Source organism: Porites lutea, chromosome 1 (assembly GCF_958299795.1).
Source record: "Porites lutea chromosome 1, jaPorLute2.1, whole genome shotgun sequence".
Classification (NCBI taxonomy): Eukaryota; Metazoa; Cnidaria; class Anthozoa; order Scleractinia; family Poritidae; genus Porites; species Porites lutea.
In genome coordinates this window covers 3,764,433-3,789,665 of record NC_133201.1, presented here as the reverse complement: position 1 = coordinate 3,789,665, position 25,233 = coordinate 3,764,433, and the positions used below count along the sequence as shown (strand labels likewise).

Genomic DNA, 25,233 nt, shown 5'->3' with positions numbered 1-25,233 from the left:
AATTAAGCCATTTGTCATACTTATTACAGAGACTATTACCCCTACGGTTTCAATTTCGTCAAAAATCGTACTCACGTACTTTTAGATCACATTTTCTGCAACAACTTATTTAGTTCTCAAAATTATTCCTTAATTTACTCAGGTTTCGAACGGATAGGATATCCTAGATATTAACCATTGCTTTGCTGTTCGATAAAATCAAGGAAAGCCCGTCGAAAAAAATATATATCGCGTGCGCCATTGGACGCTTAATTAGAAACGTTATTTGCGTCGTTTGAAGTGAACTTAAACCGCAAGAGAAAAATTAGCAGTGAAAAATTAGTTTACTGTGGTGATATTTTGCCATTAACAAACAACTGTGATTGAGAAAGGAGAAGGCTGAAATTGTCGGAAGTTTACATCCGAACTAAAAAGGAACCGACCGTGCGCCGGGGATTTCTTTTTTTTTGGTTTACTTCGCTAGAAATTGCGATTAATCTTCTTAATATCTTCCTGACGAGCGAGCACATTACATGGATTATTTTTTGACTTACGAAACATGAATTGTAGCACAGTTCAGTTAGTTTAAACAAGAGGGTTTGTTTCAGGATTTTGGGATCACAACTTGAAGACGTGAATCCCATGTCCACAGGCCGTAGTGCATGTTAAATTGCAACTGCACCCTGAACAAATATTTATCTTTTCTGATGTAAGGTGTATTTTAAGAGGATCATATATTATTGATTTCTAAAAGCATGACCAATATTTCTTTTATCGCTTAAATATATCAGCGAAACTAAAAGGTTTCATTATATTGTTAAAAAGCCCCGTCTCGATATATTGCAAAATTAATTCGTCTTAAAAACCCCGGATTGTCCTATTCATCCTACACCCTCTAATTTTATTGCTTTCGGTTAATGTCTGCATAATTCAAGTTTTTTTCAAACTTCGCTTTCCTCAGTCTATAAATGGACAAACGTGTAAGGAGAGATTTTCCGTCACAAACGAAAACAAGAAATTGTGTACAATTTGAGTGAAAACAATTTGATGATTTGAATTCATTCTTCTTCAAAGGTGTGCCACAATTTTGATCATAAGAGTTCGTGCCGCATTGAGAGTTAATTTTGCTGCTTTCAGTAATTTTAAGGCAGCAACAATAACGTCGAAATCACCTGGCGCTTCAATTTTTTCACTTTGTTTTTGGCTATGGAATCTTGCTCTTCTTCTTCAGCCGATCAGAAATGAATAAGCTACATGCAAACGGACGCAACAACTCCCAACATTATTAGGACAACAATGCTGGGAGTTGTTGGTACCTGCAGCAACAACATTTAACAGGGTGTGCAAACGGACGCAACATATAACAATGTTAGGAGATGTTGGCCAACAATGTTGCGTTCCTTTTATACTTGCTGGCAAACATTTTTCCCGCGCATGACGCGGGTTTTGATTGGTTAATTTGCTCTGTAAGAGTGCCATGATTGGTCAATTTAAATTCTTTGTGAGTTCTGGTTTTACGAAAGATTTACGAGGCTCAGCGACACAAAAAGTTTAAAAGCTTAACTTTATTGATATAATCCATTGTTGAGAAAGATTCCCCCAACTAATAAGTGTTTTCAAGCGTCAGAATTTTTAGGATATAGCTATCTTGATATCATTAGTAACAGATCTAGTCTGCCTAAAGAATTATTTAAACTTTCTCCAAAAATAATTATAAAAAATGCAGACAAAACTCTCTTGTGCCGTGAATATATCCACGTGAACATGAATTAATTCAAATTAACTAAAGACGAGGCAAATAAAGACAAGATCAAAATGCCATTTATTTATTTTGCTAATAAACTCAACCTTGAAGGTTTACCTTCATACATATTAAAAAAGAAGCTTTTGCAAAAACATTGAAGGTCCTTCCGTTTTACATGTGATGTTTGAATATGCAAGTCTACAGCTGTTTATGTCATCCTCATCTCTAGGCGCTCATATCAACAATATAATCAACGAAACATGCAGTTAAACAAGTTCTGAATTTCTATGGGTCTTGGACGCAAAATATTCATGAAATCACCAACGATTCTTAAATTTATTTAACAAAATCTGCCTACAAAGTTAAATAGTCCTTCTTTTCTCTCATGCGTCGCCAAGCAATTGCAAGATGGAGGTTCGCAAAGATGACTTTTCTCGATTCTATAATTATCGTGTTATCACCTGAGCAACTGCGTCCCAAATTATGGTCTCAACATTTTTTGAGACAGCTAGTCATCCATGTCAATATTGTTATGAGATCTTGTGACCTTTTCGAGACAATTTGAAAATAATTTTTTAATCTTTCTCTAAAAATGGTCACGACATTGGTCTTTGTTTTTTTCCTCGAAATTTTTTATCTCAGAAGCCCAGCGTTTTGAGAACCCGTTGAGACCTTATTGAACGCCTGCGAGAGTTATGTGACAGCTGTCTCAGTTGCCAAGGAGATGTTGTGACCGCTTCTGAACTTCTCTCGATCTGACTCAACACTAGTGCCTAGAAAAATGTTGAGACAATTTGGAGACTGTTTCCCAGCAGCTCTATAGTTTTTGGCTCGATGACACGTCAGAGAAAAGAAAAACTCCTTCTTTCCTTCGGGCGGTTTTACCTATCCCTGGTTGCGCAGTAACTGTAAGCGACGTTTTGCGTCATAGTACTCGGCTATATCATAAGCCTTGTTTCTCGCCAACTTTTCGCGCATGAACTCCGGGGGTTTCATACCGGGCTCGTTTCCTTCGACACGGCTGGTCGTCAATGCTGCAAGGTTTTGGCCACAAAATGTCGGCATCGACAGCTGACTAGGATCGAGGAAGTCTGGGAAGAACGAGGCGAACACAGTATCGTAGAATTCTGTGTGGTTGCTGGCGGGGGTTGGGCGCCTTTGCACCTCGTGCGCAAAGGGTATGAAGCGACCATCCGTCAATTGAATCAAAAGCCATTTGTCAATGATAACCTGGAATGGACGAAAAGAAATGGTTATGCTTTGTAAAGTGTTGAAGAACTTATTGAAGCCGATAGTATTTACCCAATCACTGGAACAGCATGAATATAAATGAACATTTTCGAATTGAAACCTCTACTGTAGCGGGCTTAGAGACCAGGACAAATACCTTGATCCCATTCAGGTATGTTGCTGTAAAATTCAGGTGTGTGGTGGTGATGGGTGGTGTGAGGTGGGGGGGGGGGAGGGTGGAGTGGGGCATAAATCCAAACCCTGAGATAGAGGAATCCTGTTCTTGAAAATAACTTTTCTCAATTTTACGGGCTTCGGTTTGGCCTAAAATAAGGTGAAGTCCCGAGCAGCCTGGTCCCAAACTGAAACAGCCTTTGGACCCTTTAGGAAAGGGTACTTTATAAATTATTATCTAGTTTTTATGCCTCATTATAACTATCACGGCCGCTGCTACTGCCAGCATTTTTGACTAGTTTAAGAACGCGCGAGAAAGCGCGCGAGCGGTCCCCGGTTGAAGAAAAGGTCTGTAGTAAGGGTTTAAACGGAAAGTGAGACTTGACCTGCCTAGATTAAACACGCCCTTTCTTTCCCGCCCCACGCACTCGCGTCTCCTTTCGCGTGCTACTGTCGCGTGACTTCTCGCGAATCCCCCCGGTGAATGGAGAGGTTGCTCGCAGGCTAGGCGTGTGAGGCCCTCCCGTACACGCCCCTACAGTGGTCCAGCATATGTTCAGTGTCCCCAAAATCTTTGTCGCTTACCTCATCGGTTTTGCTGTGTCCCCCTGATCTCCATTCACACCCTTTAAAGGTGGCCCCCAGTTTGCCAGTAAACGTATTTTCGCAAGTGAAATAGGGTGGTACCCCAAAGCGCGGAAAGTTAGACCTGGAATTGAGGGTGCAGTTTCTGCCGAACCAGATAGCGTCAAACTAAAACACGAAGGAAAAAAATAGGTTACTCTCTACGAAAGAACCAGTAGTATAGGGTACGGTCAAACAGCTCTAGGAGCCAACAAAGAACCCTACATGACCGGGGTTTATCCTGGTCTCAGTAGTAAGGACTACTGGCTAGTTCTCCGGTCCCCGGCCTCCTAAGTGGCATACCAGTCCATCGGCAGGGTCACTCCGGCAGTATTTTTCCGACTCCTATTTATACAGGGCCCAGTTGTTCGAAGGCCGATTAGCGCTAACCCAGAGTTACATTTTGGAATCCCTTTTTCTTGTTCTTCAGTTCAAGAGCATTTTCTCTGATAACTTTCTCTATTCTTTCTAGGGTAAGAATAAGACTGCTTTTTACGCTTTCATATCTGCTTCGAATTTTGCGCTCACCCCGGGTTATCTTAACCCAGCATTGAACATCCCGGCCCAGGGTCCGGTTACTGAATGGAAAAAAAGGCATCTTAGATTAAGCTTGCAATTGTTCCCTCTCTCATCTTTATATGTGTCTTGTGGAAATTAACAAAGGCCCTCCTTAAGGTTACTTTAGAGTAAGAAGGGAGTGCACAGGAGACCCAAGACACGCCCTACTAAACAAAAAACCGTTTGGCATGAAACAGAGCATCATCGATGTATTAGGTCGTATTTGTTAGTGTACTACAGACAACTACAGGCACGCTATTTTAAAGTGATTTTGCAAGCGCCATATTTCAGAAAACGCTTGATTAAATACCTGCGCAAATACCTGAATGTAATTGTTGTTCTCAATGTACTGAAACGGGAAAATGAAAGTAGTTTCCCAGCTACCGGCTCCTACTCGATCATGTCGCTGTTCCCCTGCGGTAGAGTTCTGCAGAAATTCTCCGATGTTTGTGAAGTTCGTACAACTCTTGGCATCACAGTCGGTAACGATCGTGGTGTAGAAGGTAGAAAATACTTCTGGGAATGGTGGGGGGAGCTCGTATTTAGCACAGGGTTTCCCGACCGTAGGTGGGCAGTCCACACCGTAGAAACACTGACATCTGAAAGTAAATGCAGGTACGTAAGGAGATAAACGCGTCAAGAGTTATTTATGTGAAGCCAGATGCTTTCATTAACAACTGTGCATCTCAAACTACCAAAACGCCAGCTTGTATGTTTCAGTTAGAAAAAGGAACTGTTCAGAAAAGGCGGACACTAATCGACACTGTGAATTAACTGCAGCCAACGCCAAAAAAAAACTAGCCTATTCAGAGAATATTACGGCATTATGTACCTACTGGTGCGTAGGACGTTATTTTTAATAATGATGATGATGGCCACACACATGTGTGTTTATAGCCTGCGTGCAAGCTCTCCGGGGCGCTCGGGCGGCGGGGCAAACAGGGAAAGTTTTTTTGCCCCGACGGGCTTGCTCGCAAGCCACCCGTCTGATTGCAGTATTTTTCTTAACCAATCAGAAGTGAAAGCTACCGAAATTGTGAAAAAGACAATCGACATGCATGGTTAAGTCTCATCAACTCTTGCTTTAGTGAGCAAATACATTATTTTCAAATTGCTTCTTAGCTTATAAGTTGTTACATGCAAGCGTTTTAATAATAACACACAACGTTTATCAATTTGAAACTAAAACTGCATGCATTGAACCAAAACCTGACCCGGGGGGGACTCCGCGTACGAAAGGGGTGGGGAGGCTCGTCGAAAATCTTGAATTAAACCCCTAAAAGAGACCGATCTGGGTGTAGCCCGCGCTTTTTTTGACCCCTAAAAGAGACCATGTTAAAACACAGGCAATACACATATTTTTATATTTTTTCATTTGCAACCCCGGACGAGACCTTCACGGCTAAATATGATGGCGTTTTGCCTAAAACACGCTAAGTGAGACCAAAATCCGAAATTTACACCCCTAAGCGAGACGACGAGCATCCCCACCCCTTTCATATTCGGAGTCCTCTCCCGGGAACCCTGATCACTCACCGTGTAGAGGCTGGACATTTGTGCGTTTTTTGAACCATTTTTTGGGTTTTCTTGTCAATGGTACACTCATACCAGCCACTCAGGTCCTTAAAACAGTACCTTCCAGGGAGACCCTGGTCACAAAAGTTCCCGTATATCCCAACCACAGCTAGCACAAGTACGAGCAGTACAGTGACAATGAGGGAATTCCTGGTCATCTCACTGGGAAAACAATTTACAGTCATGAACTAAACGATAAATCAACGAAAAACCAATAAATGTGAGTCAAAGGGACAGTTATTTAAAAGGAGTTTAGCTTGTGTTTAACAAAACCGCGTTCTAAGCCATCTTCAATTTACCCAACGCTTTAGTTTATCCTGATTAGTTTCGTGAAAGCATAAGGCGTAGACAAAAAAAAAAACATTTATTTTCTTAAAATTATCCGCTATACGGAAGAGATCTGGAGATCCAAAGATTTGCTAAGCCGCGGCCTAAGTTATAGTTCGTTTAAATAACCGACCTAAACAGTTTATGAAGAGGCGATTTATGGAAAATTCTAGCCTTCATAAGGTGGATTTCCACTGTCGCGTAATTTTTACGAGCGTACGCACGTAAATTTTTTGCGCGTTAACGTAAACGCAAACGCAAACGAAAAAGTTTACGCGCGTAAACGTTAAAAGTTGAACCTCGATCAATTTTGGGCCCGATAAACTCAAAAATCACACGAACGTCAAGGAAAAGGAAAGGAGAAAAATAAAGAGCGAGGAGGAAGAAAGGAGGAGAAGAGAAAAAAAAGTAATGTTTGCACTCTTAGTTTTTGTAATGTCTTTGGTCTTAGTTTTTGGCCGAAAAAACTGTTGGACGCTAAAGGTCTATTTGGCGGTAACGTTTTCAAAAATCCTGCTAGATGTACGCGCGTAAAATTATTACGAATGCACCCACGTAAAAATTACGCGGTCAATAGTGGAAATCCACCCTTATAATTTCCTCTAGCTAGAAACTCTTTAGTGAAGAACTTAAGAGTGAAGAGCTTCGAACAGTAACTAAGAAGAGGAAGGTCAGGTAATGTTATTTGATTTCGTAAGTAAGATGCAAAACATGCATCAAAAGAATGCGTCGACTAATTCATCCTCTGAGGAAACTGTTAAATGGTGATTATCGGTGATAGATCTTTTTATTGATGGGTTCTATTTAGGTAGTCTTTTCCGCTAATTGACTCTTGGGCCCCTTAACTGAAACAAATTCACCCCTTGTAAATTTTAATTTTGAGGACTAAAGTGTAACTCAATAAGCCGCACTCACTGATTTCTTTAAACTAAACGGTATTGAGTTATTGTTTGTCTATATTTGCTGTTGATGTTTTCCTTTCCGTTCAGCACCAAGGGGCATTCACAATAAGGCCGCTCTTTCTCAGCGTTAAAGGGACACTCCTTAGTGACTTCATAATGCACAAAAAAAGAGTAAAAGTCAGTCAATAAAACTTCGGTTTCACCTTGTCTTCTTGTTTGATAAATGCTCGAAAATTGTGGTTTCTTTTCTCGAGTGGTCCACTTCTGATTGGCAGTCACACACATAAGACAAATTAAATTTACAAGTCAACATATTTTTTTTTAGAAGTCTTTCAATTGTTAATTTTGATCGCTATAGCTGGTCGGTCTCTCAATGAACATTTGAAAGTAAGCATGGTAAGATTTGGAAAATGTGATCATAAATTGTTGAAAAGGAAGTTAGCGTATCTCTATTGACAAAATTTCCATGATAACGATATTAAGTAATAAAGGTAGAATTTTAAAACGTCAGTTTTTTGAGAATTAACGGAAATCTCTTTAGACTGCTGAGAATGAGGTGTGTCAATAAGAGATTATGTAGGATTTACTATGGACTGCGTGATGAGGTTCCAATTGTGAACTTTTCTCGCAAATGTTTCGAGTACTTGCTACAAAAATACGCGCGAATTACGGAAAGAAAAAGACGAGACAACAGACTAACAGAACATTTTTCAACGTTTTAGCCAAGATGGCCTAAAATTTCTAAAGGCAACTTGTTGTTACACGATTACCAGGCTCTTATGGCAGATTTCTCCTGTTGTCCTCCTACAGAAAAAGAACTTTTAACACAATTTTTCTCTTCATCCGGCAGAAGAAAATTTTTTATAGTAGAGAGGAAGTTTAAACGTATTTTCTTCTGTGAAACATGAATGCACTATCCAAGATTCGGGGCAAGTCATAACTAAGTCGTGCAAGAAATCAGGGTTAAGTGCGAAACTATGAAAGTAACTGCACTGAAGACATAAAAAAAAACTATTGTTAACAGAAAAGAAAGTCTCGTGTCCACTTCTTGTCATAAATACAGTCTTTCAGAATTCAACTGGGTACACTTTGCTGATTTGTTCTTTAATTTTGTGTGCAATTAAGGGCTTTAATTGTCTTTAGTTTGTTTGCTTTCTTTCTTTCGCCAGCAACTGTTGTTTCCTGCAAAACTCTCATTTTTTATGCTCAAAAAGTGAAAACCTGACGGAGCTGTTTCCTCAGTCCTTATTCAGTTTAAGTGCAACATTAAAAAGCTCTTTGTACAAAGAAGTGGTACTTACGTCTCAATAGTCGCGATTTCCTCTCCAGCTAATCAGTTTGCAGGATACGCCCGTTTACTCCTTTGCTGCCGAGAGCGGAACGCCTTTTATACAGTGCATTGTGTCATTAGGAAAAAACTAATTTTAGCGCAGAGAACAAACTAAATTCTCAGCGCGTGATTTCTCAAAAAAATAAATGCAATTTTAGAATACCACCGTCTCTGTAAATTGCGTCTAAATTGGTGTAGAGTTTTCCGCTACCATTAAGAACGCATTCTTAATATCGCTTGGTGGCACAAGTGTTCAGCGGCTGAAATAACAGAAAATAGAACATAAAATGTATAAGCGTGAGAAAAAGCTGATGTTGATGTAAAATCGCATGTGAGGAAAATGATTGTTGAAAAATCTAGTTGAAAAATGGCAATGTTAAAAAGTTTTAGAAACATTCTTTGTTTCTTTCCGGTGCAATGAACTGTGATGAAGTCGAAATATATCACCAAAATTGGTTTTAACCTGAGCATCTTTAAGGAAATAGCGACGAAAAGATAAACGCTGTTTAGTTTTTTTCACTCAGTGTTTTAGAACTTAATTCAATGCTTACACCAGAAAGTATGTTCCGCTTGTCACAGTATCCATTGGAAAGGCTAACTTGTCGGCATCATGTTTTTCCTGTACATCTTTCATGTTTTCGTCTGCATTTCTTCTTTATTTTTAGGTCCCATGACTCAGGAATCGAACTAGTAAACTATGCATTAATTAATGGTATGACGAAATGCATTATCTTGCATGTTCCACAAATGGTCGGCAGGCGGATAAACATAAATTAGCTCTCCGCTCGCTATAGTCTTGTAAAACGGAGTTTTTAAGTTTGGCAAAAAAAAGTAAATAGCACAAGCAAATTTGGCAGCTTTTTGGGAGACTGTCACTCAAGAAAAAAGGGTTCAGTTTATGACAATGAAATGACTCCCCTTTTCGATCACACCGTCTAGTTATAATTTCTTACATAAATAGTTATTCACTCGTTTACTATTAGCATAGTAACCCACCCATAACGTTCGGTGATCAATTCGGTCATATTGCCCTTAGTTCCAGTCATGTTCAATTTTCGAAGCCTATCTCTAGTAAATGTCCTACGATTTTCTTAAGTTTATTTTTTTGCATTTCACTCCCCAGGTTAGGCTATTTTTTGTAGAAAAAAGGAAACCTGAAATTTCGGATTCAAAAATGTGATGGAGAGAGGGATCAGAAAAATTCTCACTTTCGTAAAGCGCTAAATTACACCTAAAATTTTCAGGAAAATAAAAATGAAGCCGTTATTATTTCGAAAACACTCAAATTCCTCAGGATGACCGAACATATACAAATTTTATAGCGCCACTTAGAATGCATTTCTAGAGCTCTAAAAGTACTCTGGATAGCCTTTAATAAGTGTTTTCAATGTACTTAGGAGGAAACCGTCGTTGGGTGCCCCTGATTTATTAAATGAAACCTTACCAAATTTATCAAAATCGAGAGAAGAAGAGAGATATCTTCCATTGCTCTTATTGTAAATTACGGTACTGTCTTAAAGTATTTTCAATCAAAAGTCGGAGAACAGTTCCGACTAATTCTATTAATTGACCGCAGTCAATCCATTTTTCCGTGACCGTCTTCCGTGGGGTCAGATAAACTCAACAACATAATGGTACAACTGTTTACTTTAGAAATCTTCCTTTTTAGTTATTGTTTCCTCTATTAGCTTCCATTTGTCAGTAATATTAAATAATTTCAATTCAAAAACATTTTTAGTCTTTTTCCGCTTCTTTGATGCGCAATAAATAAAATGAACACAGGAAGTTTACCATTAGTTATCTGCAGATGTATTTACTTAACATGTCGGTATACAAGGGTAGTTGCAGCAAATTAAAGTGCGATGGAAATAATAGGAATTCCCATTTAAACTTTCAGCACTGTTGCAGTTGGGAAACATATTTGACATGTCTGCAAGAATGAAAATAGAATGGAGAACATAGTTCTCACAGCTCATTATGTAAGATACTGTTTATTTATCGTAAACGTTTAACAGTCGGTGCAAAATAATCGTTGGATTCCTATGGTATACCATCTCTACACCTCTGTTCCGCGGGCTCTATTCTTGTACGATATCCGTGCCTTTTAGCGTGCGAATACTGCTGTGTCTCCTTTGATGCCTGTCGTCATTGACGGGGAGCGAGAAGAGGCTGCAGTGTATTCACGAAAAAAAAAATGCATGCTTCGATAATGATTATGGTCAATGATCATGTTTTATTAAATTTATTTCAAGTTAATCGTTGCCATCGAATATCTAGAACGTCCTCATTTCTCGCCAGTAAATACAGTTGTTTGTCCCATACATCACGCTATCCTTTTTACTCTGGGTGATTCCAGAAGATTATAAGGTATGTGACACCCCTCGTCTCCTACACCGTAAACTCGCTCGTTCACCTTGCGCTCTATTTCTTTCTTTCTAGACTGCAGAACAATTGAGGGAGGAATAAGGCTCTATTAGAGCACATATTTCTTGAGCCTTTGCGATCCTAAGAGGGGAATTCGGGTGGAGTGCGGGGGAAGTTGTTTGGCGGAAATGTTGACAGAATGCTTCAGAACAAAAGTTCTAATTAGCCTGAAGAGCTACTTGTCCCCTTAATATTCCATGCCGAAAACACTATCACTAAGAATTTTTTTTCATCGCTCTCTAAAAATAAAACTTAGGCTATTTTCACATTATAACAGAGAAAAGAAACCATAACTGATTTATAGGGCCTCTGTTCACACTAACTGAGATGATTTCGACGCCATTTGTTTAACGGAAGCTGGATGGAGCAAAGCTGCCCCGAAACGATCTTGAAAGTCATGGATCGTCACATATCGAAAACGTACTCGGACCGTAGCGGAAGTACCAATCAACAAGGGTGAGGACTGGAACGCAATGAGATAGAAGTAAATACTCAGGAGTTAGGATTTCGATTTAGTGCAACAAATTAAAACTTTATCAGCCAACCACTCCATATGGTACAGTTCGATGTGTGCGTGTGTACGGCTTGTTCCAGTTCTGCAGGTTCTGTGTCGTTTTTGTTGATACTGTACCGAATAGCTTTTCATGTCGGCACGAAAACTCTTCGGTATAATGTAGACATAGCCTGAAACTTCAAGCTTCAAAATGATCGATGACTAGTAGAATGCGTATGCAGTGTTTACGGGAGAGCTGGAATGAGACTGGAGTTCCCGCGCATCGCGCTTCGCGCGTGCGAAAACCTCTCTCGCAGTCTAATAACTACGCAGGCTAATAAGATAGCCCCATGTAAGGTAATCCAAGATGGTCTTGGATTCTGGATTCTACGCCGTGGATCCTAAATTTCGGATTCCTAGTCAGTGGAACTTACATTCAGGATTCCAGTTGTTATTGACATTCCGAGTTCCTTAAGCTGGATTCCGGGTTCCAAAGCCCAGGATTCTAGAATTCCACTAGCAAAAATTTCCCGGATTCGGGAATCCTTACTCCGGGAGATAAAAATCCCGAAATCGAAAATATCAAACCCCAAAAAATCCTTCGATCATCTCCCTGTCACATGAAATCCGGAATACCCCCCCTCCCCCCCCCCCGTGGGGTGGGAATGATCCTCAAATTGGAAATTTCCGCAAATTGGAAATGACAGAAGAATAACCATAATAATAACAGGTTTGTTTATTACTAACCAGATAAAGTTCTGAGTGACCAGACTTAAAAGGTAAACGAACGAATTGTTTCATTAAAATGTCTCGGCTGGGATCCTGGTGTCCTTTTTCTTGGCATCAGCGTCACACCCTACCCGAAAAGGTCGCTTCAGAATTTAAATGTAGCAGGGAAAAAGTGCAATAATGTTACTATGCGTTAGCCTACCCTAGTTTATTTACAACCTGAATGCTACTGATGTTTGTTCGTTTTTTTAATAAAAGCCTTTTGCCTCTTTCTTCACGTGACCAGCTATCCTGTATTGTTCCAATAGATCGGACGAGTGAAGCATTGCGCTTCTCACTGAAGGCACAACAAATCGCTTGGATTCCATGTAATCGTCCCCGTCATAAATCTCTTCCTCTGGATGATGGTTTTTCTGTCGTTTGATGGTGTTGATGTCCACTGGTGTGACGTCATCTCCTGCCTGGTTACTGCACGCATCCGGGATTACAAACATCCGGGACTCGCTGTTGATGCTGATAGACTTGTTAGGGTAGTAGGCCACCATGAATTCTTTGTAATGTGTAAAAATGTTTTGGTTAGGGATGGAGATGGCGAATTCCACCTTAAGCGGGACGTTGGTGCCGTTAATTTTTGCCACGTAAATATGATGAACCTCTGTGATTGGCCCGGCTCCATTTTCTCCTTGGCGGACGGCTAAGTCTTCTGTCAGACGAGTGAGGATTTTGTCGCGGGCCGTTTGGCTAACGCCGAAGCTCTGAGTTTTATCCCTGACAGCAGAAAAGTTGCTCTGACTATTAGCCTCGTAGATCCAGTCCTCGCATGGCACGCCGAGAATCTCTACTGTGCCATTGAATCGGAAATTGTCGGGAACCTTCGTAAGGCCTCGGAATTCAGGGAGGATTGTTTTGTTACACAAAGGGCCTCCTTCCTTTAAGTCAATGGCGTACTGAAAAGAGAGAACAATTAATAGAGAAGAATGATTAAAATTAAAAAGGAACTACCCCTGTTTGCTGCGGCAAACAAGGTTAAACGTCTTTTAATAATTGTTATGTCCAAATCACGATTGGCTTGGAGCGTGCTTCTCGTTGTTTTTTGACCAGTCGCAAGGCATAGCCATAAAATCGAAGAAATAAGACAATACATTTCATAACAGGATATCTTCAGGATATCCAGAACTTATTGCATAGTAAGTTAATTTATGGTCTCTCGTAAGATGAAACTGAAATTGCTTTAAATAGATTGTAAACAACCATTAAAAGCTTACAGCTAGTATAAAGTCTCAAGAGCCGGTCGACTCGATAAAGCGATCGACTTGCGTTAGTGCGTAAAGAAAACGTTTTTAGTTAGTGTGCTAATATTATAAAGGGAGCTTATGCAACGAAGACGGCAACGGCCGCGAAAAGGTCTCCCAAAAAGTGGGAATTCACGCTGTTTCAACTGACTTCATCGCCATTATTCCAACTCTTTTTTTTTTGTTGTTGTTTCATTAAAATGTTGGAGATTTTTTCAGGAGTTGGATTCTAAAGGACGGCATGTAAGTTCACAAGAAGAAAAAAAAAATCGTTGTGTGGTGTACGACGTCCTCCATAAAACGGCAAAGAAACGTACAAAAATGCGTGATACGCGTGCAATTGTTGTTTTACCAATCTAAACCTATGCCTTTTTTGCCGTTCTCTTTGTATCGCCGTCGTCGTAGCTTTAAAGCTTCCTATTAGCCTGCGAATACAGCCGTCTCTCCTTCCACCTCGATGCTAGGGGAGAAACTCTCCCGCGAAACGTCCGATCCCTAGCGGCAAGGAGCGATGGAGGAGAGACTTCTGTATTCTCATGTTTTGCTAATATCGACATCTTTTAAAATACCTGTGCCCATTTTGATTCCTCCGGTACAATTATTACCGTCATGTGCTGTGTCAATCCCATCACGAGGTCTTCACGTGATCTTCCTCCATTTTTGTCATCCCGGTATTTTTCGCTCACCACAATGCGACCTTCGCAGCCGTCTTTGTCGCAAAATGCGTCGGTTACAAATATAACGCCAAAGTAAGACTGGGGAAATTCAGGTCGTTGAGGCTCCTCGATGGAGCGTGAACAAGGATTATTTTTGTGCGTACTGCACAGACCTTGTTCAGGCTTACAGAAGCACCTAATAGAATATCACACATAAGACTGATTTGAGTCTGATTTTCTGGGATAACTCTCAGAGTAAAATCAGCCTAGGGTTAAAAATTAACGATTAGAGAACAGTGGCATGCTTGATTAATTGAAAACCAAAATAGTAGAGATCCTCTGTTTTTAGTGTAGAATTATTAACGTTTAGTTCAAAGAATTGCAAAATGCTCAGACGGGGTAAGGGGACAGCCTCTATGATGGCCTCTTTGAGGAGGCTCCGCACGAAGGAAAAAAAACGCGGTGCCAACAGCCAATAGCTCAGCCTGCGAAAACATCCGTTTCTCCGCGCTCTTCGCCGCTTTGGACGTTTCGCGCGGAGGAACGTCTGCGACTCAGCTGCAGAAATTCCATACTGATGACGCAAATCAATGTTTACATAATAAATCTGGTAGTCATGCGGTTCCAAATATAAATTTTCGTGTCTTCTTCTTCCACCGCGCGAAACGTCTCTAGCGGCGACTCCAGCAGCCAATTCAGTTCATGCTTTGATCACACTTCGCCCACCCAGACCGATGACGGCACATGTCAGATAGACCATGACACCGGGGCCTACGTGGACATCGAGAGCTTAAGTGTTACCTTTTTTGATACATCAAAGGATGAGACGCGCCTTATAGCTATTAATAATACTTTAATCTATTGAACGTGGCACTTCTCTAGCCATCCATGCAGACAGTGGTAACACCACCTTGATCCTTCCTACTATAAGGCGTACGCATTTCATTGCCGCGTTTCGACGAAATAGGTCTTAAAGGGTGAAAAACATTCCTAGACATCTACATTAAAAAAAAAAACCTCATGCATACTTCAGCCCAGGTGGACACTTATGTATTTCTTCCGCCGGCTGATCTAAGGAATCAATCAAGCATTCCTTCCAGCCTGAATTATCCGGGAGGCAGTATTTTCCCAGCGGTTTTGCATCACAGAAACCTTCCTCCTCCGCAAAGGACGATGGGACAAGCATGATCACTAAAAGGACGACAAGTAGTATCAATCCCATCATGCATCAGGTCTGCGGCAAAATGAAAAAGAGAGGACTAAACAAAATTAATAATAGTAATAATAATAATAATAATAATAATAATAATAATAATAATAATAATAATAATAATAATAGTAATCATCATCATCATCATCATCATCATCATCATAACCGCAGTTGAAAAGTGTGGAGAAAATGGTGTTGAAGCATATATGATAGCGATTGTTAGTAAACCTCCAGATACACAAAGCCCATCGTACAAGAGCAGACAAGTCACCGCCGGCAACCGAAGGCCACCCATCTTACGTTACAGTCCTGTACAGTACCTTCATTGCTAGCACTGGCCTGGAACATTCTCACTAATTCAGTAACTCTCTCATTAAATCCGTTAAGATGAAGAACCAAGTGAAGTGGCCAATCTCATATGTATCATTTCACACAACGATAATAAGGGAAGTGAAGATCTCATTACATAGTCAATCAGAATAAAACTCGTTAACTAGAAAACAAAAAAACACTCCACTACAAGTACAAACTGGTGTCATTCAAAATACCTTACCTGACAAGAGAGACAATTTCTCGCTAGCTTTTTGTAACTCGTTTTTTTTTTAAAACCTTTTAACCACCAAAATTAAAATCCCCAGATGAAGAAGCAGTTGAAGCAAAAAGGAAAATCTTACCTGATATGCTTCAATAAAATATGAACATAACTAAACAGCTTAAGTAATATTTTTCTGTTGAAGGCGGTTACCAGTTATTTGGGAGGGACCAAGATGACAACTGAATCAAAAAAGAAGATATTTATTGCCAGTGAAAAGGAGACTTAAAAATTACCTATAATGAACTTTAGCTGTTAGGTAAAATTTGGTTAACACCAATTATCGATATTTTCTTTTAGCAAACTGACACTGCTTTATAAAAGATAAAAATAAGTTTATCACTATGCCAGTAAAGAAAAGCCCAGCGATCCTGACAGCACTGCCTTAAAAACGTTTACAGATCTCAATTCTGAGCCTGCTCAGTTTACCCTGGGCTTAGATAGCTCAGCTGACCTTAAGAGCTATCAGGATCGTTTAGCTTTTCTCAATCGACGGCTGATTATCGTGGTGATTGGCTGCCTTAAATTGTCACGTTTATTAAAAACGTGGAACTGTCAGTCACTTAGCGTTTTGACCGGCGATATAGCCACAGCGAAAAGACAAAGATTTTTTCGCGATTTCCTCGCAGCACAAGGCTAGATATGCGAATTAACTGGAGACTCCTGTTAGATAATCGGGATTCCGGAAATGGGGAAATGTTGCTCGTGGAATCCGGAATTCTGGGCTTTGGGAACCATAATTCAGTTCAGGGAATCCGGAATCCCGTAACGACTGGAATCTGGCGCGGAATCCAAGTTGACAAAAAATCAGATATCCAGTTACCTGGAATCCTGAATCCACAGCGTGGAATGTGGAATCCCTGCGATTATTGACACTAGAGCGCAAGTTAATTATTACTTTAATAACATGGGTGTGTGGCGCTTGTCGCCGTGAGTGCCTGGAACAGAGAGCTACTTAGGATTAGACTCAATTAAACTCTAAATGCCAGTGGAAGCCTTACAAATCATTCACACAGACATGCCTCTCACAAAACTTTTTTCTTGTTAAAAATGCATCAGGCATGCTCTGGCAGAATGCATGAAGACGATTTGAAAGGCTTGAGCCTGCGAATATCGGCTCTTTCAATCAGCGGACCCAGCATAATTGATTATGTAATTCGTGTAGCAGTCATGTTTCGGATCTTTTTCTCTGCGAACGATGTCTGGTCGAGGAGCGTACTACAAGAATCTCTACGGAGGCAGGGGGTAAATACTTTTAATGCTTTTTTAATGAAAAACACTTACAAAAGTAGCCCATTGACCTTTTGTAACTTAAGAGCTGAACGCAATCATAACATTACGTAATTACGGAAATATAAGGATTTGTATGGGGGGAAAATATGCGATTCCCATGGTAAAATTAAAAAACGTTATTTTCAGTCCTTTTCAATAAATATCGCCTACTTTAAGTCCTTTGTTTTCATATTTTTCTAAGTAACAGCCATTGGAACTGAAACCTTATGAAATGGCCCGAAATCGTCCCGAAACTAGCTTGTTCCGGGAGTTCAGATAGTGGGAAACGGAGCAGTCTTGAAACCTGAAACCGGTTGAAAACACAAAAAGACAAACAAATTAGGAGTAAAGGTAAGCGATTTTCATTGCAAAGGACTGAAAATAACATTTTAAATTTTGCCATGAGAATCGCATATTTCTTACCCCATTTAAATCCTTATATTTCGTGACTATATAATGCAATGTCATGATTACGTTTAAAACAAAGGTCAATTGTCTTAGATCTTGGGCTACATGTGCAGGCACGTGGCTTTTTTCAGGTTACATAAAATTTTGTGTCATTGTAGACAAACCTTCATTTTTGGAAACCTTGTTTGTAGCCATGTTGTGCTTCATACATTTCTTACCTGTACATCACACCTTTCAGAAATTGCAGTAGTAACGAATTCAAAAAAATATATGGTTTGCTGTCATCTTACCACCAAACTAGCTCACCACCGATGAAATCACCACCAAAAAGTCTACTTGCCCCAATATAATAATTCTCTGTAATAATTGACACAGTTTACTTGCCTAAGACGTAAACTTCTTCGTTAAGTCCAATCACCAGCTGCCACAAATCTGTTGATCGTAATTGACGCCTTACATGTCCTCAGCTTGAGTATTGTAGTTGGGATCCTAATGAGAAAGGTGGCATTTTGTCTCTCGAGAAAGTGGAATGGTGAGCAACACGCTTTGTTATGGGTGACCACAATTAGGGAGTCAAGCTTAACAAACATGATCAGTACCATCGAATGGCAGTTCCTTGAAGAATGAAGAGCAATTGCCTGCCTGGCTCTTTAATGTACAAAATTGTACACAGTCTAGTTGATGTCTCCACCGCAACTCTTTGTCCAGTTGGCTGCCAAACATGTCATACTTCTCATCTGTAATTCCGTCATCTGCAATCTAATGAAAACTGTTGTCGATCTCCCTTTTCCCTCGCACAATTCGCAAATAGAACTCGTTACCTTTGACTTTATGTAATACTATCTCAGTTCAGTTATTCAAATATGGACTGTCTCTGTCTATCACTGAGATCTTAAATTCAAGTCATTACCTTAAATGCCACTTACAACCACCGCTAAATTTTACAACCCATATAGTATCAATTTAGATTTAGATTTAGATTTACGTCTAACTTTTCATGCGCTTAATACTCTAAATACTGACAATAAGTTTGATGGATATTTTAAAAAAAAAATGGTGTGAGATGCATGCATGTGCCAAGGGTTGCAATGCCCTTGTGCCCAGATTACCTAAAGATCCTTACCTTATATACAATCACTTAAAAAAACTGGCAGAAAACTTTTGTAAGCATGATCAACTAATGGTTTAGTTCTATTTTTTGTGAATATACTTGCCACTTTTTAATATTATTATCCAGGTTTATTTTGCATCGCTTGAGTCGGGTGGGAGTTGTTAGAATTCAGCAGCCTTTCTTATGAAAATAGGGTAACATTGTCACTTAACCCATACCTCATTAAATTTCATTATCGAATTAAGGTGAAGGAATTTTCTTTTAGAGACTTGTCCTTTCAATAAGCAGTAAGATATAATTATTTATTGGTGGGGATATCGTTGGTGGCGAGGTGACCAGATACCGTCAAAATTTTGCTTACACCACTGGAGAGCTTCCCTCTTAAAAGAATGTGTATGTTTATTGTATTATAGTAGCATCTCTGCAACCAAAAAGACCAATTCTTGGATGCATCTTGAAGCACCTAGAAGTATTATTACATCCCCATTACACATATCATAATAGTACTATTACACATATCTGTGTTGATTTATCAGGTGTGTATACCCCCTCTTCCATGGGATAACTGGAAGGAATCTATATAACTTCTGTTTCAAGGTGCTTTTCTGCACATTTTTCAGAGGATCAAGAGGAGGTGGAGGAAGAAGAGGTGGTTATCAAGATCGCAACAGCTATGAAAGACCCAACTCTGGATGCAATGGCAGTCATGGACCAAATGTTGGGCGTAGAGGAGATTCTGGAGTAAGCACTATAATTTAAATTATTTTATATTTTATTATATAGACAGGAGTGTTTTACTGGAACATATACCACTCGTAAAATTCATAAAAACTACATCCGGGACCCGAGTGGTTTATTTTCCATAATCTCACATGTGAGTTTATCGATGACGTAATTTCAGTAATTTCCCTCTATTATTTTATTGATGTCTTTTTGTCTATATAATAAAGAGAACATTACACGGCGGCTTGGAGATATGAATTTTATTTTCTCGTGGCAAAAACAATATTTTACTCACTTGCTGCGCTCGTTCGTGAAATCTAAAATAAAATTCATATCTTCGCACCACCGTGTAATATCCTCTATATATACCACTTTCAATAATTGAAACCTTGTCCATTCGTTCATTACAGGGAAATCTCAGACCGAGGCCTTGATGTATTGACCTTGCTGTTGTTCGGTTCAGTCGATACATCAAAGCCAATTGAGGTTTGAGATTAAACCCACCGAATGGAGGAGGAAGGAATCTGTATTACTTCTGATGTCTGATGTCTTATATTACAATGAATACAATAAAAGAACACGGGAAGTAATTTTCAACATCCATGTGCAAGAGGTCATTCAATGAGAAATTTTTGTCCTAAGCCTGCGATCAGTTAATACCATGCAGGCCAGGACCAATAACTGTTCAGCAGGTAGCTTTAAAAAAAACATGTCAGCACAGTAAGTTGTATACATGAACCTTCGATAGAGTCATGTGACATGTGTCATGTGTTTCCCTTGGAACATTAGACCTTGACCAGTCCCAGTGGCAGATCCAGTCTCCAGGGGGTGAGGGTTGGGATGTAGAACCCATTGATTAAATTTGCCATTGTATTGGATTTGTTCAAGTATTATTTTATTTTTGACCCTGATCTGAAAGAAGAATACCACTGAAAAGTCACACAATGTTCAGTCATTAGCATACAAATAAAACTTTCATTGCACCTTGCCTTCTAACTATGAGATTCATTTCACAAAACTAATTATTAACTTAAGTCAATGCCCCTATGTCATGTATCAAACTGCCAGCAAAACGTTTTCGTTTACAAATGGAATTTCCTAGTGCTGGCCATGAAAAAAAGCCCTTTCCTATGAACATGTGCACAGATCCTAGAAAAAAGCAGCTCCTGCAGATGCTAGGCTCATTAACACTATTTTTCATAAATAATCCACAGGACTTGGCTTATCTACTTTCCACCTTGGAGGGCAAAGGCTACAAGGCTTACAATGATATCTTAGGTGATAATTTTTAGTTATAATATTATTATTATTTGAGGTCCTCAAGGTTGAACTCACAGAGAGCAAGGCCATATACTAGTCTAGGTTCATTTGACGTGAATTCTCTGTCGCTCAAGTGAATCAGGGTGCAAAGAAAATCATTTTTAAAGCTTGCCATTCGGGCAAGCTGAAGCTATAGCATTTACTAGCCCAGATGTGATTTCAACTAGCCCCAAAAACTTTTTGACTAGCAGAATTGGTTTTACTGTTCTTCTGTTATGCGAGTTCCTCAAAAAGCATCACTTTTCTGTCGGGCAAGTTAAAAACAGAATTCGCTAGCCCTATAGCAAAATCCACTAGCCCCGCACTATTGGACACTACTTTCTTTGCACACTGTGAATAGAACTCCCGCCAGGTGTTTGGGAGGTCATAATAAGTTCGAATCCTGTCAGGGACTCAGATTTTTTCTTTGTCCCACACTCGTGACATGCTGATCATTTCATTTTCACAACTACATGATTGTATGACAAAATTCTCAAATCTCATTGGCAATATAAACTCCCCTGATTTCAGCCTGAAATAGGAGACTACGCATCATGCTCAAGTAATTGGACAGTATGCACCATCACTTTTCCCTGCTAGCAAAAAAAAATCTTTAAATTTCTTGTGTTTTGATTTAAAAAAGATAGAGCCTTATACATCACAAATTTTGTTAAAGTTATGATTAATGCACTTATTGGTAACAGAACTTTGTGTCGTCCAATTGGGTCGGTAATCACACTCGTGATTAAACAAATCAGACTCCCGCTGTGCAGTCGTCCAATTTTGTTAATCACTTGTAGGATTACACACCGAATTGCACCCCCCTCAGTCCTGTTACCATTACTATGTGTTTTAGTAAGCATGAGATAAAACATAATATATACATGCAAGGGACAAGATGCAAATTATTAAATGATAAATAAATTTTAATTAATATATTTTTCTTGTAAAATCTGTAATGTAAAATGCTCATTTAATAGACCATGAGAGGTCATCCTTTGTTCCTCAGAGCCATGCACATTTTACCATGATGCAAAAGAAAAATAAGAGCCTGCTTGCCTGTATGCATTTAATGAATTAAAAGTCAATAAAATGAAGGATATATTATCACCTTGTTCACCAACACCTGTCCAGCACTGTCTTACCTGGAAACAAGGAAATATAATGGTGCTTTTAATTAAATATCTTACATATTAACAAAAGGTTAAAGAATAAATGCTGACCATTTAATAGGCATATCATGTAAACTGCACTCATTACATCTTTCTGAAAGAAATCTTTATGCATGGCTTAATGTACCGTAGGAAATGAAGTGGAAAAGAGCAAAGTGAAATGGGATGAAATGAAATGAGAATGTCTCCTTTCTGAAACAAAACTGAAAACTTGCATCAAACTTCTAACTGAACAGTTTTTTTTAAATATTTTGTTTAAGTTTAACAAATAAGATTGTTGTTGTTTTAGGTTGCTGGACATTCACCAGACCCAGTTTTAAACTTTATGCTGAAAAGATTCAGAGTGATCCCTTTGCACCTCCATCACTGTTTAGAGTTACAATGGACCAACAAGCTGCTGGATACCCTGCATTTGCTACCAGGTTTGGATTACAACATACTATATTCAGGGGCACCCAATTAACGGTTTCCTCTTAAATACGTTGAAAACCCTATTTTAGGCTATCCAAAGTACTTTTAGATCTGAAGACATGCTTTCTAAACGGTGCTATAAAATTTGTACCTGTTTGGTCATCCTAGGAGAACTTGAGTCTTTTCAAAATTACAAGGGCTTCAGTATTATTTTCCCGAAATATTGTAGATGCAATTTAACGTATTATGAAATTGTGGATTTTTCCTTTTACTCTCTCCATCGCATTTTCTAATCTGAAAATTTTAGGTTTCCTTTTTCAAGAAAACATAGCCTAATCAAGGGAAGAGGAATATGAAAAATGAAAGTTCAGAAAGTTGAAGAAATTTATTAGCTATATATATAAGATTCAAAAATTGTACATGAATGGAACAGTCACCTAGAAACTTTTAAACATCCTTAAGTAATAGAAAATTCTAGGCAATATTTGCTTCTCCAAACAGATATTTAAAAGAAAACAGTTGTTGGGTGTCCCTGTGTATTTACTTGAAAATGTGAGGACCATGCATCGCCCATATGAATACTGCAGCCTCTGAATGAGTGCTGCGTCGAAATGACATGCATAGTTGTTCAAAAGGTGGATAATGCTACACACTGGATAAATCACTAGTGGAACCTCAGTTAAATGAACCTCTATATAACAAAGCCTCTGTATAACTTCTTCTTCTTTAGCACAGCCAAAATTACAGTAAAATGTACGGAACAAAACTTGTATTTAATGAACCTTGATTTAATGAAATCCTCCTTATAACGAACACAATCCACAAGGGCAAACGTAAAATATACCTCGATATAATGAATAAAATACGTAATGTGTGCATGTGATAAAAGATGAAGGCCAAACAGACCAACAAGGATAAAATTTATGTATACAGTAGTTTTAAGCAGTTTTGTTTGCCTGTTCTTGAGTTTCTTGTGTCGTTGCTATGTATAGCTTGGTACTGAAATGTTATGATAGTAATTTATCAGATCCAGAAATGCAGGGTTTTTGAAAATTGATCATGTTCATCAGAATGTATAGTAATCTGGTGTTCCGCCTGTGGCACTAAGGCAAAAATTTTTGAGCTACCATGAGCGACTGCAAATTAGCCACCCCCATTAATTTTATCAGGGGCACCTTGGCCAGGAAACTGGATTCCTTTCAACTCAATATCATTTCCATAATTTTTGTTAGTAAAGAACGCTAGTGGTCAGGGCAGGACTAGACCTACGAATTGCAAGTCTGGTGCTCTAACCGCACGGCCACCCTGCCTCCTAACATTATCCTCTGAATGTGATATATCTCTATATGGATAGTACCATAGTGTTTCTACAACCAGGCCTAGACTTACAACAGATACTTATACAACGTTAATTTTTTGAATGGCAGCTCTCGTATCCAGCAAATAGCCACTGGTGATTACCTCACCAGAATGTTCTATAGTCTTGTACGTGAAGGAGGGTTTGATAGACCGCTTAGTGGAGGAGGCGAGGGATGGCATGGCAAGAAAGGAGGAAGCATAAATATTGAAAGGTACAAATAATATAATTTCTTCAAATGAATGGACATTTTTTAAAATGTGGACTTTAAGATTATTTGGACTGGGATAGTGAAGTTATGATTTTTAAAAAAATGTCAGTAGGACCGGGAAATTTTACCTGATATGTTCATGATCTTTAAGAGAAATTTGTTTTGTTTTAGAAAAGCCAGTCATTTAATTAACAGCATGTACAATTATTTCTAAAATATTTGTCCAGTCATCCCGGTTGTCCCAAAACTCCTGGTTGTCAAGGTTGTCCTAGATGTCCTAGTTGTCCCAGATGTCCTGGTTGTCCTGGTTGTCCTGGTTGTCTTGGTTGTCCCAGTTGTCGCAGTTGTCCTGGTTGTCCCGGTTCGTCAAGTTGTCCTGGATGTCCTGGTTGACCCAGTTGTCCTGGACGTCCCACTTGTCGCAGTTGTCCTCGTTGTCCCGGTTGTCCAAGTTGTCCAGGTTTTCCAGGTTGTCCCAGTTGTCCTGGTTATCAAAGTTGTCCCAGTTGTTCCGGTTGTCCCAGTTGTCCCAGTCCTGGTTAATCCATTTGTGCTAGTTGTTGCTGTAGTCCCAGTTGGCCTAATGGTCCTTGTTGTCCAGGTTGTCCAAGTACAGTTGTCCAAGTTGTCCGGGTTGTCCCAGTTGTCCAAGCTGTCCTGGTTGTCCCAGTTGTCCAAGTTGTCTTGGTTGTCCTGGTTGTTGCAGTTGTCCGGGTTGTCCCAGTTGTCCCAGTTTTCCACATTGCTCTGGTTGTCTCAGTTGTCCCAGCTGTCCCAGTTGTCCTAGTTCTCCTCATTGTCCAAGTTGTCCTGGTTATCCAGGTTGTCCCAGTTGTCCAAATTGTCCCGGATTTCCCAGTTGTCCTGTTTATCCCAGTTGTCCCAGCTCTCCCAGTTATCCCAGTAATCCCTGGTGTCCTGGTTACCTAGGTTCTCTCAAATGTCCCTGTCATTGCTGTTGTCACTGTTGTCATTATTGTACTGTTGTCACTGATGTCGCCGTTGTCATTGATGTCACCATTGTCGCTGTTGTAATTGTTGTTACCGTTGTCACTGTTGTCCCTATTGTCACTGTTGTCACTGATGTTGCTGTTGTCACTGTTGTTGCTGTTGTCGCTGTTATTGCTGTTTTCACTCTTGTCGCTCTTGTCACTGTTGTCACTGTCACCGTTGTCACTGTTGTCACCGTTGTCACCGTTGTCACCATTGTCAGCATTGTCATCGAATGTCACTGTAGTCACCATTGTCAGCATTGTCACCGAATGTCACTGTCGTCACCATTGTCACCGTTGTCCCTGTTGTCACTGTTGTTACTGTTGTCACCGTTGTCACTGTTGTTACTTTTGTTACTGTTGTCACTGTTGTCACTGTTGTCACCGTCGTCACCGTTGTCACTGTTGTCACTGTTATCACCGTCATCACCGTTGTCA

General features: G+C 39.6%; 3 protein-coding genes across 3 annotated transcripts in view; 1 reads left to right on the top strand and 2 right to left on the bottom strand.

Annotated features, from left to right (window-relative positions):
* Positions 1-1,782: 1,782 nt before the first annotated feature.
* Positions 1,783-8,646, bottom strand: LOC140934231 (uncharacterized). The gene is made up of 5 exons (XM_073383897.1): positions 8,415-8,646; positions 5,846-6,046; positions 4,632-4,908; positions 3,713-3,880; positions 1,783-2,953 (listed from the first exon to the last, which is right to left on the bottom strand). The coding sequence occupies exons 2-5, from the start codon at positions 6,040-6,042 to the stop codon at positions 2,609-2,611; spliced, it is 987 nt and encodes a 328-aa protein (XP_073239998.1). The 5' UTR covers positions 6,043-6,046; positions 8,415-8,646; the 3' UTR covers positions 1,783-2,608.
* Positions 8,647-12,106: 3,460 nt separating this feature from the next.
* On the bottom strand, positions 12,107-15,932 carry LOC140934220 (uncharacterized). The gene is made up of 4 exons (XM_073383886.1): positions 15,801-15,932; positions 15,066-15,271; positions 13,951-14,233; positions 12,107-13,036 (listed from the first exon to the last, which is right to left on the bottom strand). Exons 2-4 carry the CDS (start codon positions 15,260-15,262, stop codon positions 12,338-12,340), a joined length of 1,179 nt encoding a protein of 392 aa, XP_073239987.1. The 5' UTR covers positions 15,263-15,271; positions 15,801-15,932; the 3' UTR covers positions 12,107-12,337.
* Positions 15,933-20,568: 4,636 nt separating this feature from the next.
* LOC140942914 (uncharacterized) overlaps positions 20,569-25,233 on the top strand; it is a 37,699-nt gene continuing 33,034 nt past the window's right edge. Inside the window, exons 1-3 of the mRNA XM_073391937.1 lie at positions 20,569-20,631; positions 22,114-22,246; positions 23,663-23,806. Coding sequence (XP_073248038.1) covers positions 22,206-22,246; positions 23,663-23,806 — 185 coding nt within the window. The 5' untranslated portion in view covers positions 20,569-20,631; positions 22,114-22,205. The remainder of the gene's footprint in view (positions 20,632-22,113; positions 22,247-23,662; positions 23,807-25,233) is intronic.

What these genes read in the sequence shown, in the direction of transcription:
- LOC140934231 (XM_073383897.1), bottom strand. Translation starts at nt 6,042, where the DNA reads ATGACCAGGAATTCCCTCATTGTCACTGTACTGCTCGTACTTGTGCTA. An exon ending in AAATGTCCAGCCTCTACACG is followed by an intron (nt 4,909 to 5,845) that starts GTGAGTGATCAG and finishes ATTTACTTTCAG; the next exon opens with ATGTCAGTGTTTCTACGGTG. An exon ending in AGAACAACAATTACATTCAG is followed by an intron (nt 3,881 to 4,631) that starts GTATTTGCGCAG and finishes TTCGTGTTTTAG; the next exon opens with TTTGACGCTATCTGGTTCGG.
- LOC140934220 (XM_073383886.1), bottom strand. Translation starts at nt 15,262, where the DNA reads ATGATGGGATTGATACTACTTGTCGTCCTTTTAGTGATCATGCTTGTC. An exon ending in AAGTGTCCACCTGGGCTGAA is followed by an intron (nt 14,234 to 15,065) that starts GTATGCATGAGG and finishes ATATTCTATTAG; the next exon opens with GTGCTTCTGTAAGCCTGAAC. An exon ending in AGGAATCAAAATGGGCACAG is followed by an intron (nt 13,037 to 13,950) that starts GTATTTTAAAAG and finishes CTCTCTTTTCAG; the next exon opens with TACGCCATTGACTTAAAGGA.